Source organism: Panthera onca, chromosome C2 (genome assembly GCF_046562875.1).
Source record: "Panthera onca isolate mPanOnc1 chromosome C2, mPanOnc1 haplotype 2, whole genome shotgun sequence".
In the NCBI taxonomy this organism is placed as follows: domain Eukaryota; kingdom Metazoa; phylum Chordata; class Mammalia; order Carnivora; family Felidae; genus Panthera; species Panthera onca.
Genome location: NC_138347.1, coordinates 55,941,616 through 55,954,922, shown reverse-complemented (window position 1 = coordinate 55,954,922; position 13,307 = coordinate 55,941,616). Strand labels below are relative to the sequence as shown.

The 13,307-nt window shown below is 37.8% G+C and overlaps 1 protein-coding gene across 1 annotated transcript in view; it reads left to right on the top strand.

Moving 5' to 3' along the window:
* The window catches only part of MORC1 (MORC family CW-type zinc finger 1), a 162,162-nt gene that overhangs the window by 15,206 nt on the left and 133,649 nt on the right, over nt 1-13,307 (top strand). Inside the window, exons 5-8 of the mRNA XM_060640085.3 lie at nt 2,106-2,196; nt 3,389-3,497; nt 7,087-7,246; nt 9,182-9,287. Of these exons, the coding sequence (XP_060496068.1) occupies nt 2,106-2,196; nt 3,389-3,497; nt 7,087-7,246; nt 9,182-9,287 (466 nt within the window). The remainder of the gene's footprint in view (nt 1-2,105; nt 2,197-3,388; nt 3,498-7,086; nt 7,247-9,181; nt 9,288-13,307) is intronic.

Below are 13,307 nucleotides of genomic sequence, written 5' to 3'. Positions count from 1 at the left end.
ATTTTTTTTTTTTTTTACCTCAATACCCAGGGTTTGTTGTCTCACTGCTTCAAAGAATGAAAGATAGATACAAAATGAGCAAGAGGCATAAGATCAGAAAGTAAGAATAGTAGGAAAGCTCTGTTTACAGAGAGGGGACATTTGAAAGTGAATACCCGTGACAATAGGCAACGGTCTTTATTTTATAAGGTTCTGGTCACCTCCCCTCTTCCCTTCCCCCTTGTTCCTTCTCAAGTCCTACCCTATTGGACTGATAACTCTAGGTGCTAGTTGTCCATTACTGATTGGCTCATTTCCATTGTATGAGGGCTGGTCTGTGGCCAAACCGTTCCTTGTGGGTCATAGTTTATGATCTACTTATTTTTAGTCAGGTCTTTTGTCAAATTCCTGAGAAAACCAAAGGGGAGTAGGTGGTGTTTATTACATTCTTGAGAGGGACCTTACTCCTGAGAGGGTTTGCTGTGGTCAGACACTCCCAGCATTGTTCCAAAATGTGTGTTTTTCCCCACCCAGGGACCTCAGTCAGGTCCTAACCTTTCCCTCTTTGTGTATTTTATCCTACTTTCCCTATTATATAAGGCCCTTCATTAAAAAAAAAAAAAAGAAAAAAAAAGAAGCAGCGCCTTTTATATATGGCTGTGAGCAAAATGATGAAAACACAGGGAAGTGGCAAATACTCAGATTTTTAGAAGGAACTCAAACTTCAGTTGACGTATGCAGTAGTATTTTTAAAAGCCCACTAGTGTTGAGAGACCAATTCTTTGTTAACATTGATTGGAAATCAAGTAGTAAGTTAGAAGGAAGAATTTATCTGATGACTGAAAATAGACTCTGTGGCCCAAACTGATCTGGATCAACCTTGATCCATGGAAGTAACTGCAGTAGCTTCCACCCCTTCACTTCTGGTCCTGCCCCATTAAGTCCATTCCTCACATAGCAATCCTGAGGGTATTTGTTATCTTTTAATATAAATCACATCATATCATTCCCTTGCTTAAAACCCATAGTGCTTTTTCGTTGCTTTGGGGTAAAATTTATACTCCCCAATAATGCTTCTAGTTTCTTGAATTATTTGACCTTTGTCTACCTCTTTGATCAATTCCCACGTCTCTGTCTCCCTTGTTTATAGCATTCCAACTACACCTGCTGGCCCTTCACTTGAATCTCATCTCAGATGTCACCTTAGGAAAGAGGCCTTCCCTGATCATTCCTTCTGAGGGCCACATTCCTTTTAATTCTCTATCACATTAACCTGGTTTTATTTTCTTTACCTAATACTCTCATAAATGGTCTTATTTATTTGCTTCTTTTAATCTGTTTCTCCTGCCATGACATAAAGTTATTGTGGACAGGGGTCATGTCACTGTTCTATACCTGTGCCCAGAACTCTGGCCCCACCATACATGGGAGTCTGTGAAGTGTGCTTTGAAAACCACAGAATATGGTCTCTGGTAACTCTGTACTATTACCCTTACAGTAACATTTGTCAGCTGTTTAACCTTGAGCAGGTTACATAAACTCCTTGAAGTTCAGAGGATTCTTCTCTAGAATTCCAGAATGCCCTGGAGAGATCTGGAGAATAACTATGAGAGTCTGAAACAAGTAGCCCCTTTTCCTCAGGTAGTATCAGACTAGAAACCATTCTGCCCTTCTCAGTCTTACCTGGGGCCAGGTAAGAGTCAAATTCGTGGAAAATTAGTAGTGGTACAAATAATTATAACACTTTTATTCGCACTTAACAGGTAGTGTGCATTGTATTCAGGGTTTCACATGTAGATAATCTCATTTAATATATTTATCTTCATCAACAGCTCTAACATAGGTATTAACAGTTCCCTTTTAGAGATGAGGAAATTAAGACTCAGAGTTTAAGCTCTGTGTACCCAAAGTCATATGGCTAGGTCTGTCTGACCGTCAACATATTGCACTTGAGATCCTGGGCAGGGATCATGGAGCCTGGCAAGGATCCTTGTCTCTGGACCGACCCAAGAGATACGGGTTTGTTCTAATGTCTTGAGATATGTGTGACATCCTGACAACTGGACCTCTGGCCAGTGTCATTGATTCATAATTCCTAACCACTTAAGTGTCTTTCTCAATTATAGAGGAAGCTTCAGATATCATTTACTTTGGAACATCTAAGAAACGGTCATCAACCTTGAAGTTTATTGGACAATATGGTAATGGTCTTAAAAGGTGAGAAATTATTTTCCTTTTTTAAAAAAAAATATTTATTTATTTTTGAGAGAGAGAGAGAGAGAGAGAGAGAGAGAGAGAGAAACAGCAAGGCAGGGAGGGGTAGAGAGAGGGAGACAGAGGATCCAAAGCAGGCTCTGTGCTGAAAGCAGAGATCCCAATGTGGGGCTAGAACTCATGAACCATGAGATCGTGACCTGAGCCAAAGTTGGACAGTTAACTGACTGAACCACCCAGGTGCCCCAGAAATTGTTTTCCTTTAGGGCATGTATTATTGATATTGGGAACAAGCTTTAAAAAATATATATGTATGTATGTATGTGTGTGTGTGTGTATATATATACATATATATATATATTTATATTTATATTTATATTTATATTTTATATTTATATAAATGTTATATATAAATAAAAATAAAAAAATACATATATAAACTTGAGAATCCTACCTTGTTTTGGGATTTCCATACCTATAACTGACTTGGATCTTTACAAGATTTTTATTTTTAAAGTTTATTTATTTTGAGAGAAGGGGGTAGCAGAGAGAGGGAGAGACAGAATCTCAGGCAGGCTTCATGCTGTCAGCGCAGAGCCTGATGCAGGGCTCGAACTTACAAACCATGAGATCATGACCTGAGCCGAGATCAAGGCTTGGACCCTTAATGACTGAGCCACCCAGGCACCTCTACAACATTTTTAAATTTAATTCTCAGATAGGTGATGAATCGTCTTTTAGGTATTATTGAAGGACCAGCTCTGTACTTCAGAGTTTCACTTAATTTCTGTGTTCTTTTGTTCTCAGAGCATGTGTTAGTGTAGGTGAATATGTGTCCACAGCTTATTATTAACCGGTCTCAATGTAAGATGAGGACAAGAGAATATGAGACAAGAAAATATGCCACCTGTGTGGCACCTGCCAGGGACAGATGATTATTCTTTTCTTGAGTCCTGAGCAGTACCTTATTTCTAGCAGTCATGTTTCAAGCAAGGGTGTAGGGCTAGATTAGTTCAAATGCATCTGTTCTACTTTGAGAAAAAAGCATTTGTTCCCATTTGGTGATGGGTCAACAAAACAGTGGAGTTACTTCTATGAAAGAACAATTCATTACACTGCATAGTTTCATGCCCACCTATTTCTTCTTTTCCGTATGTGAGATGTAAACCAATATATTCTTGATCTTTTTATATAGTGGATCCATGAGGATTGGAAAAGACTTTATTCTTTTTACAAAGAAGGAAGAAACGATGACCTGTGTGTTTTTTTCTCAGACATTTTGTGAAAGAGAAGGTCTTAGTGAGGTAAGAATTTAGATTTTCTTTTGGTTCCCACGGTAACGGTGTTGTTTTCATTTGCCATCTCAGGAGGTGAAGGCTACAATGGTTCTTTTCTGATTATGATTTAGAAATTTAGGAACGTATTTGGGAAATGGATAGAGGGTGGCTCAACAATCTGGGGTCATCGGAAGCCTGTCCTATTGACTTTTCTTGAGTGGGTTTTTAACTCCTAGGCAGTTTTCAGAACTTAATTTTCATTATCCATGTACCTGAATCTCCCAGAGTAAGAGGCTCCTTTTGGCACAGTGAGATTTTGGGAGCCTGCAAAACATTTCCACCACTTGTGCCATAAATGATTATTTTAAAATAAGTATTGGATTAAAAGACTTGGAATACAAAATCTAAAGAAATTGGGTGAAAAATAGACTTGAAACTGTAACTCCAGTGACTATAATTTCAACTCCATTTGATGACCTAGATATGCCTTATTAATTTGCAGTGTCTGGGTTTTACTGTTCAGAATGTCAGTTGTAATTCCATACAGCAAATACAGGTTAAGGAACTGCCTGGCACAGATACCTTCCCTGTGGAAGGTAGGACACCAGCAGAAGATCGTCTGATCATCAAAGTGATCACAAAATAAGATACCCTTGTCACAAAATGTAGGCAGACACATGTGAATTGGATACATGACAAAATGAGAGTGTTTAAAAAGAAAGCTGTTCAGTGAGTATGCATTTCTGCCATTAACAAAATTGTCAGAAACAATGGTATAGATAGAGAGCCTTGACTGGTCAGTGAGGGTTTTGTGGAGAGACTTCCACTTGCAGCTGGAAGGGCTGATACGTGGAGAGAAATGGCAGCAACTCTCAAAACCTGGGGTTTTGAAGGGCAGTGTGGAGATAGGAGGAGCACGGCATGCCCACTGGCAGTGGTGGAGTGGGGCTGGATAAGGAACAGTCTATAGGCAATAGGGAGTAGTTGAGTGAGAGACTGGTAATGAGGAAAAGCAATGCTTTAAGCATTTATGTTGTTCTTTATGTATGTAAAGGCATGGAAAATTGACCAAAGCTGAGGTTACAGCTTTCCTAAGATGGCCCATTTCCTTTTTTTAAAAACTAAAACCAGCAACCCTTTCCCATTTCCAGTACTACAAAGGCTGTCTCTTTCAACAGTATGAGCAGAGTTTTTCAATATTTTCCTTAATATCTCTATATAACACACTTGTATTACTACTTCTTGGTTTGATGTAGGTATTATCTATTAATTGCTCATTACAAAAGGATTTATATATATTTTTCCCTCTGTTTATATCACACATACATACCATCCCAATTCTCCACCTTCAACGTAGCTCCATTGTAATTTTACTTATGCTGATGTTTGATATTTACGTTTTAAGACCAGAACCACTTTTCACAACTATAACCATGTCATGAACTATTTTTTCCTTTACCAGGAAAATGATTTTTCATTTTTCCTGGAATTAATAATTGCTTAATGTTTTATGTTCTTAACACTGTCACTGAACATTCTCTTGGTTTTCTGTCTTTATCGCTATCTTAACCCCAGTCTCCTGTACTCTTCTTAGTCCCACCTACTGAAGACTCTGTTCTGGACTCTTCTGATGCACTCCCCCTCACTCCTGCTCTCCACAGCTGGTGCTCTGCTCGCTCCCATCATCTATCCTTGAGACCATATCCTCCATGAGTTTTCTTTTCTTTTTTTTTTCTATTTATTTATTTTTGAGAGAGAGAGAGAGAGAGAGAGAGCGCGGGGTAGGGGCAGAGAGAGAGGAAGACACAGGATCTGAAGCAGGCTCCAGGCTCTGAGCTGTCAGCACAGAGCCCGACATGGAACTTGAACCCACAAACTGTGAGATCATGACCTGAGCCGAAGTCTGACACTTAACCAACGAGCCACCCAGGTGCCCTCCATGAGTTTTCTTAACAAGGGTACATGAAAGGTCAAGTATTTTGAGACCTTACATGCATGAAAATATTTTTATTCTATCTGAACATTCAGTGGTAATTTGGCTTGGTGTTATTTGTAGGTTGGAGTGAATTTTCCCTCAGGAATTTGAAAGCCTTGCTCCAATATCTTATTTCCAGCGTTATTATTGAGAAGTCCGAAGCCATTTAAATTTCTGAATCTTGTTTCTGACTCTTATCTCCCCTTGTACATTTTGAAGTCAGTAGAATCTTGTTTGTCTCCAATGTTCTGATTTAAGTATTTTGCTTTTTGGGCCAGTCTATTTGCATCCATTGTGCTGGTTGTTTGTTGGGCATTTTCAATCTAGAAACACGTGTTGTTCAATTTGGGGATATTTTTCTGTAAAGTTAATGATTTTTCTTCCATTCGTATTCCCTTTCCTCTCCTTCTGCAACTTCTGTTGTGTCTGAACTGGTTCTTTAATTTTCTTGTCTTTTCTCTCCTGTTTTCTGTTGTTTATATTTTTGTTTTGTTTCCTGGGAGATTTCCTAACATTTATCTTCTAACCTTGTCATAGAAATTTTTTTCTGTAATCATATTCTTCATTTCCAAGAAGTGTTTTAAATTCTCTTAATATTCCTTTTTAAAGATCTATAGTTTTGCTTCATGGATACAGCATTTTTCCTTTTAGCATTGTGAAGATATTAACAATGATTTATTTATTTTTTCCTCTGAAATGTTCATCTTCCTCATGCAGTTTTTGTTTCCACTGAGTTGCTTTATTTGTGCTTATTTGGTCTGTATTTATCATATTGGAGTAGTACTCCATATTGGAGTACTACTTTAAAGAGTAGTCCAATAAAATGTGGATTGAAAGCTCTGTGAGAGTGGTGTTCTAGCTGAGCTGTATGATTGTGAAACCCTCAGTGTAATTTTCTAGATGTTTTTCCTTCTGGGCTAGTCCGATTTCTCCAGGAAAACTCCTACAGTCTTCTGCCTGAAGGCCTACCTGACATCTTTGGGGGACCCAAATGAGAGAGGAGGCCTGGGTTCTCAGCACTCAGTATGTATATTTCGACCCCTCTGATCTCAGTAAGGTCCCCCTGATCATTGTGCCTGACATATCCTCTAATCCAGAAATAGCTTGTTCTACTCTTTCTAGAGAATAAGCATCCAGTCTCTGTGGAATTGGGAGAGCTAGTGGCAGATGGGGATCGGGATGCTACTTCTGGCTCTTCCCTCTGTATCGCACCTCCACGGTTAACTCATGCCATCGGTCTCTGAGCCTTTTACGGTGTTCTGAATTGTAAACAGGCTGTTTTTCTCTTCTGGCATGGGCCTCCGGTCGGCTTTCCTGGGTATGCTGTCATGTACTTTTCAACTTCTGAAGTGTCAGTACCGTTGTTCCCTCTGCCGTCCTACCCATATTTCATTAGTGGGCCGAAGCAGACTCCATCTGTCCCCACATTCTACAATGGAGCATTTTAGAACACAACTCTGAGTGTACATAATTGTTATGTGTCTCTTCTTTATAAAACTAGAATACAAGGCGGAAATAAACTTTTAATTTCATGTTTTCCAATTTGGCTAGATGGGGAATGGACTGAATTAGGAACAGACGGAAGGATGATGGTTTGTATTTGTATATTTCATAGTAAACTGATGTGTGTGTTTTTTATAGGTTGTGGTTCCAATACCTTCATGGTTAACAAGAACCAGAGAATCTGTTACAGATGATCCTCAAAAATTCTCAACAGAGTTGTCTATAATTTTTAAGTACTCTCCATTTAGAAATGAAGCTGAATTGATGCAGCAGTTTGATATGATCTACGGGAAATGTGGTAAGATCACCAAAATTCTGAAATCTTGATAGAAGTATTTGCTTTTACTGCCTTTGGAAAGGTACTTTACATGTACTTTTGTATTTTTTCTATTTATAATACCATGCAGGATCTCTCATGGGCACAGTCATTCATTTTATCCATATGAATTTTGTCTTAAGTGAATCCAGACATGAATAGCTCTAAATGCCTGACACTGGGAGAAAGATTTGTACTTGCCTGAGCTTGGGGAACTCTGGATGTGAAGAGGATGACATAGTGTGTGACCACAGGGAATACATAGTCCCTGCACCAGATAGCAGAGTTAGGAGATGCTTACCTCAGCATCTAAGGTTAGAGGAGAGTTTTATAAGAGAGTTAGCAACTTAGAAACCAATGAGTCTAGGTTTCTGTGGCAGAGAGTTAGTAAAAGCTTCGTGTTCCAGATGAACAGAGCTTTCTGTATTTCTGTATTTTTGTGTCTACTAACATTTTCCAGTGCCACTCATTCTCCAAACTTCTACCTTTACTATCTAGAAACAAGAAGAATCTACTCTAGAGAAAGCTGTGTGCATTTTCCTTTCTGCAACTCCTTGATTTATGTAATGTATATAGTGAAATTCTGAGAAATTTGTTTCTGAGTTGGCTTGTATTGCCCTCAAAATTTCTTCTCGAATTTGTGGCATTTGTTTAAAAATGGTATTTTTTGTCACTCTCTCCCTTTTCTCTTAGAGGAAAACTAGTGGCAACTTAATAAATATTAATGTTATTAATGTATACGTGATACACTTTAAGGGGAGCTAATGTGATTTGTTGGTTGACTTTAAAAAAATTATTTAACTTCAAGTTCATTAGCATACCTTGTGGTATTAGTTTCAGGAATAGAACCCAGTGTTGGTCGACTTTTAATTGTGAAATACTCATGTAAATACTAATGAAAGGTATACTATTTCTTGAATATTTTTCTAAACACCTTATAAGTATTAATGCATTTAATTCTCAAAACAACTCTATGCTTTAGGTGCCTCATGAACTCCATTGTGTAGATTGGAAAAATTAGATTCAAAGAGGTTAGGAAATTTATCTGAGGTCATTGCATTGGTAAATAAATGATTGATCCAGGATTTAGACACAGGCAATTTTCGTCACCGTGCTGTTTGTTCTCTCTTGTGTCTTAGTACTACCAGGAAAAGTGTAATTGGCTGTTTTTTTAATTTCTCTGACAGTCTTGTTTGTCTTTATATCACAATCAACTTTGTAAAGAATTGGGATTTTTTTTGTTAACTATGCTTTAGAGCAGGGGTCAGAAAACTGTAGCCTGCAGGTCAAATCCAGCCCCATATGTGTTTTTATAAATAAAGTTTTATTGGAACACAGCTAAATTCATTCATTTATGTATTCTCTATGGCAGTTTTCATGCCGCAGTTGTGGACTTGAATTGTGAGTAGTTGTCACAGAGACCGTATAGCCTGCAAAGCCTGAAATGTTTATTATCTGGCCCTTTGCAGAAAAAGTTTGCCAATGCATATTATAGGGTCTAAAAGCAATTCTTCATATTTGTACAAATTTTAAAAACTCATCTTTGTTTTTATGTGCATTGGTTTCAGTTCCACCAACGAGAGCTTTACCTATAATACAAATTTAGCTCAGACTCCTCCAACTATTTTCATAATGCAAATTATGAAAAAAGTGCCAAAGTTTAAGAATCCACGTTGAGAGACTTACAATGAATTGAATAGGAATAAACACTTTCCCGTAGAAACTCAACACTCTGGAAGAAAGTGGAATGTGCTGTAAGACGTACATCTTGGAACTTATCCAAGCATATTATTTACTGAAGTGTTGAAGGAAATTTGGTCTAGAGTAAGCTTAATTCCATAGATGAGATAATAGCACTATGACTAATATTTGGTGTTGTTCCAATACTGACAAGGCAAACATCCTTTTTTCTACTAGGTACTTTGCTGGTTATTTATAACTTGAAGCTTTTGCTTAGCGGAGAGCCAGAGTTGGATGTTAAGACTGACAAGGAAGATATGCTGATGGCTGGGGCTCTTGAGGAGTGAGTAGTATGTGTGTTTGACAGAATGTCTCTCAATAATGGCAGTATCCTGGTCCTATGTCTGAGGCCACTGGGCCTTAGCACTGAGATAATTCATTTTACCCCAGTTACAGATGAAGAGAGTTAGGCTGGACCATTGATTCCCAAACCTGGCTGACCCTCTGAGTGACCCAGACAGCTTCTTAAGTATAGGATCTTGTCTTATCCCAGACTTTGCTGAGTCAGAATCTCCAGATATCAGGCGTAGGAGTCAATATTTTTCACGTGTTGCCCAGGTGATTTCGAGGTGGCAGCACATTTTGGAACCACTGGAATAACACCTTCAAGCTTCTCTAATTCTGAAACTCTTATTTTATGAATATTAAAACTGAAGAAAACAGAGTTCATTATTCGTTACATATCATTAAAAATGGGCATCAGTATGGTATGGAGCAAAAAGAAATATGACCAACCGATAATTAAGAATGGCCTTATGAACTTCACGCTTGCAGTTTATAAGTAAATAAATTGACACATTCATTTTTCTTGGCTATTAGGAATCTATATGAAACAGAATAAGGAAGGATTGGGGAGCATGAATGAAAATTGTGGAGAAATAATGCAACAGTGACCAAACCTAAGTTTCTCCAAAGTAACTTTGTGTTTGAAACTTATCAGCTTGAACGCGCAGTTTCTTAGTGTCAGAACTCTAGAGTTACAAGGGATTTTGAAAGAGTTAAATTCAATCTGATTCATTTTAAATACTTATGTTTGGTGCAAATAAAATGAGAGCAGCAAATATGAAGCATATATGAAATCTTAAATTTTCTAGTAGCCATGTTAGGAAAGGTAAAAAGAAAGAGGTCAAATTAATTTTAATAATGTTTTATTTAATCTGGTATATATAAATTATAATTTTAATATGAAAAATATTAATGAGACATTTTATACTCTTTTTTTTCCTGCTAAATCCTTGAACTCTAGTGTGTGTTTTGTACACATAGCATGTATCAATTTGGAGCAGTTTTCTAGCATGGCCAATAGCTACCATATTGGGCAGTGCAATTTTAGACTAAGATATTGAGACCCAAGTAAATACATAAACTTAACAAAGAACCTATTTTTGTTTTGTCTTTGAGGTGAAATTTGAAAACCCCTTCCCCAGTTAGAAAATTTAATGTTTGATAATGCTTTTAGATGATCTTTTCTACTTAAAGTTTTTTTTATGATTTATATTTTTCTTATTTCATTCTAAAATGTGTAATTCTTAATTTACACAGAAATGAAGGGTTTTTGTCTTGGAAAAAAAAAATCCAGCCTCTTTATTGTTATACAAATGCTGGGAACCCTTTTGGCAGTATTAATACGCCAAGATCAGAAAGGAGGCCCAGGACTGTTACTGGCACGTCCATTACCATCTCCCCCTTTCCCGCTGACCCTACCTTTCTGCTTAACAGCTGGTTCCAGAACCAATATCTCATGCTACTTAAAAGCTTTGGGACTAAATTTTCAAGCAGTTATCTGTCAGAGTGCCTTGGCATTTTGACACTAGCGTCAGGAAACAAATAACATTATTAGAGGAATAATTTGACAGCTAATTCTTTGGGAAAAAGTTCTTACTGTTTCCAGATGGTTTAATGAAGTCAGAAGCTTCTTAAGTCATTTAAGCAATTAATCACAAAATGAAAATGCGTCAGACGCAGGGTACGTACAGTTTAATTTAGGAACATTGACCACATTGGATTTGTTTGTTTGGTTGGTTTTTCAACATTTTTCGTAGTTTAATCACAAGAAAAGCTTTTTAAAGATGGGTGGGGGCATTTTGATGAAGCTGGGTTGTTGTAAAGAGGAGATGTCATTTCTGTACCATGGGCGCTCTCTATTTCATGGTTTCTGATATGAGTTTCATGATAGTGCCAAGGAGGGACAGCAGTATCACCTCCTGGGGGCGGGGGTGGTAATTATGTATAGGTTTCCCCTCTGAAAAGTCAGTGGGCTCTGACATTAACCATTAACCCAGATCCTCTTTACTAAGGGACTAGGAAAACATGGACTCTTGTGGCTGAAAGAATACTCTGGTCAAAGATGGATCTTTTTCTGACTCCTCTTGCACTTACGACTTCTGTTATTTGAACTTCTAAACAAGTGCAGTTTACAAAATCTTGGTCTTGAGAACAGGTGGTTTGTAATATAATAATTCCTTTGCCATTTTTCTTGTGGTTATTGTGTCCCCTTAAAGCCACTGAGCATGATTCTTCCTCTGTTCAAAACAAGTCTCAAACCTTGGAACTATGCAATTTCCACCTTTGGTCTTAGATGGTATGGTCCTGCTGATTCTGAAAATAATTTAATTTTCTACATAGAAATAGGAAAATTCAAGCTTTCAGGCTTTTATTTTTTTGGTTTCGGAGAAGAGGTTTTTCTGATACTGTTTTTTATTCCAATTTTGTTTATTGTGAAAATATATATAATATAACACACACACACACACACACACACACACACACACACACACACAAGGGAAGGAGGGGCCGATAGAGAGGGAAGACAGAGGATCCAGAGCAGACTGTGTGATGACAGCAGAGAGCCCAATGTGGAGCTCAAATTCACGAATTGTGAGATTGTGACCTGAGCCAAAGTTGGAGGCTTACCCGACTGAGCTACCCAGGTGCCTTGGGTGTCTTTCCTTCCTTCCTTCCTTCCTTCCTTCCTTCCTTCCTTTCTTTCTTTCTTTCTTTCTTTCCTTCTTTTTAATGTTTATTTATTTTTGAGAGAGAGAGACAGAGAATGAGCAGGGGAGACACAGAGAGAGGAGACACAGAATCTATAACAGGCTCTGGGCTCTGAGCTGTCAGCAGAGAGCCCTATGTGAGGCTCGAATTTGTGAATTGTGAGATCGTGAGCTGAGCCAAAGTTGGAGGCTTACCCAACTGAGCCACCCAAGCTGCCCAAAAGTGAAATGATATTTTAAAAAATTGTAAAGAAAATAATTTGTATATCATAATTTTTATTCAATTCTAGTGTTTTTAAGTGTAATTTCTCATTTTTCTTTTTCATTTATGATTTGCTTCTCAACTCACGTTATTATGTAGTCTGGGTAAGTCTCATAATAATTTCTTGATAAGTGGTTTTACGATAGTCTATTAAATTGATTCATCATAATTTACATAAAATTTCTGTATTTTTGGATAGTAACATTGGTCCCAGTGTTTCACATTATTTATGGATAATATTGAGGTAAACATCTTCATGCAGATGGATTTTTTTTTTATTCTTTTGAATTGTTTTTTTAAGACAAACTCCCAGGAATGGAACTACTGAGTCAAAGTGTCTGAACTTTCATATAGTTTTTGTGAGTATTTGATATCAGGGTTTTTTTAAAATTTTTTAATGTTTATTTATTTTTGAGAGACAGAGACAGAGTGTGGTTGGAGGAGGGGCAGAGAGAGAGGAAAACACAGAATCTCAAACAGGCTCCAGGCTCTGAGCTGTCAGCACAGAGTCCGACAGGAGGCTCGAACTCGGGAACGGCAAGATCATGACCTAGGCTGAAATCGGACACTTAATCGACTGAGCCAGCCAGGCGCCCTATTTGATATTTGTCTTAAACTTTGCAATCAATACCCTTTATTGGCTTTGCACTGAGGCTCTACAGCAGTATATCCGACCTTTAGCAGGGCCCTGTTTTAAGATGACAGTAATCTCATGAAAATTTCATCAGGAGTGATATTCAAGCACGTGGGCAGTGGCATGTGCTTTGGCAACATGAGTCTTAAGACAGCCTGTTTTTACTTACATTAAAAGAGAATATGTAGACGGAAAAGTCATCTCAGAATTTCAGAATCAGATGAGGCAGAAGTTTGCATTTAATGTGTGATATATTAAATCAGAATTTGAATCTGTGAATGTGACATGTGGGGAGTGCCAGGGAATCACAGAATTCCATAACGATATACAGAAAGTAGGTTATATCTGCAGGGAAAGAATCTGCCATGTTAAACTTAGGCAAAGTGCCCTAAAAGGGTAGAAGACAACATGAAA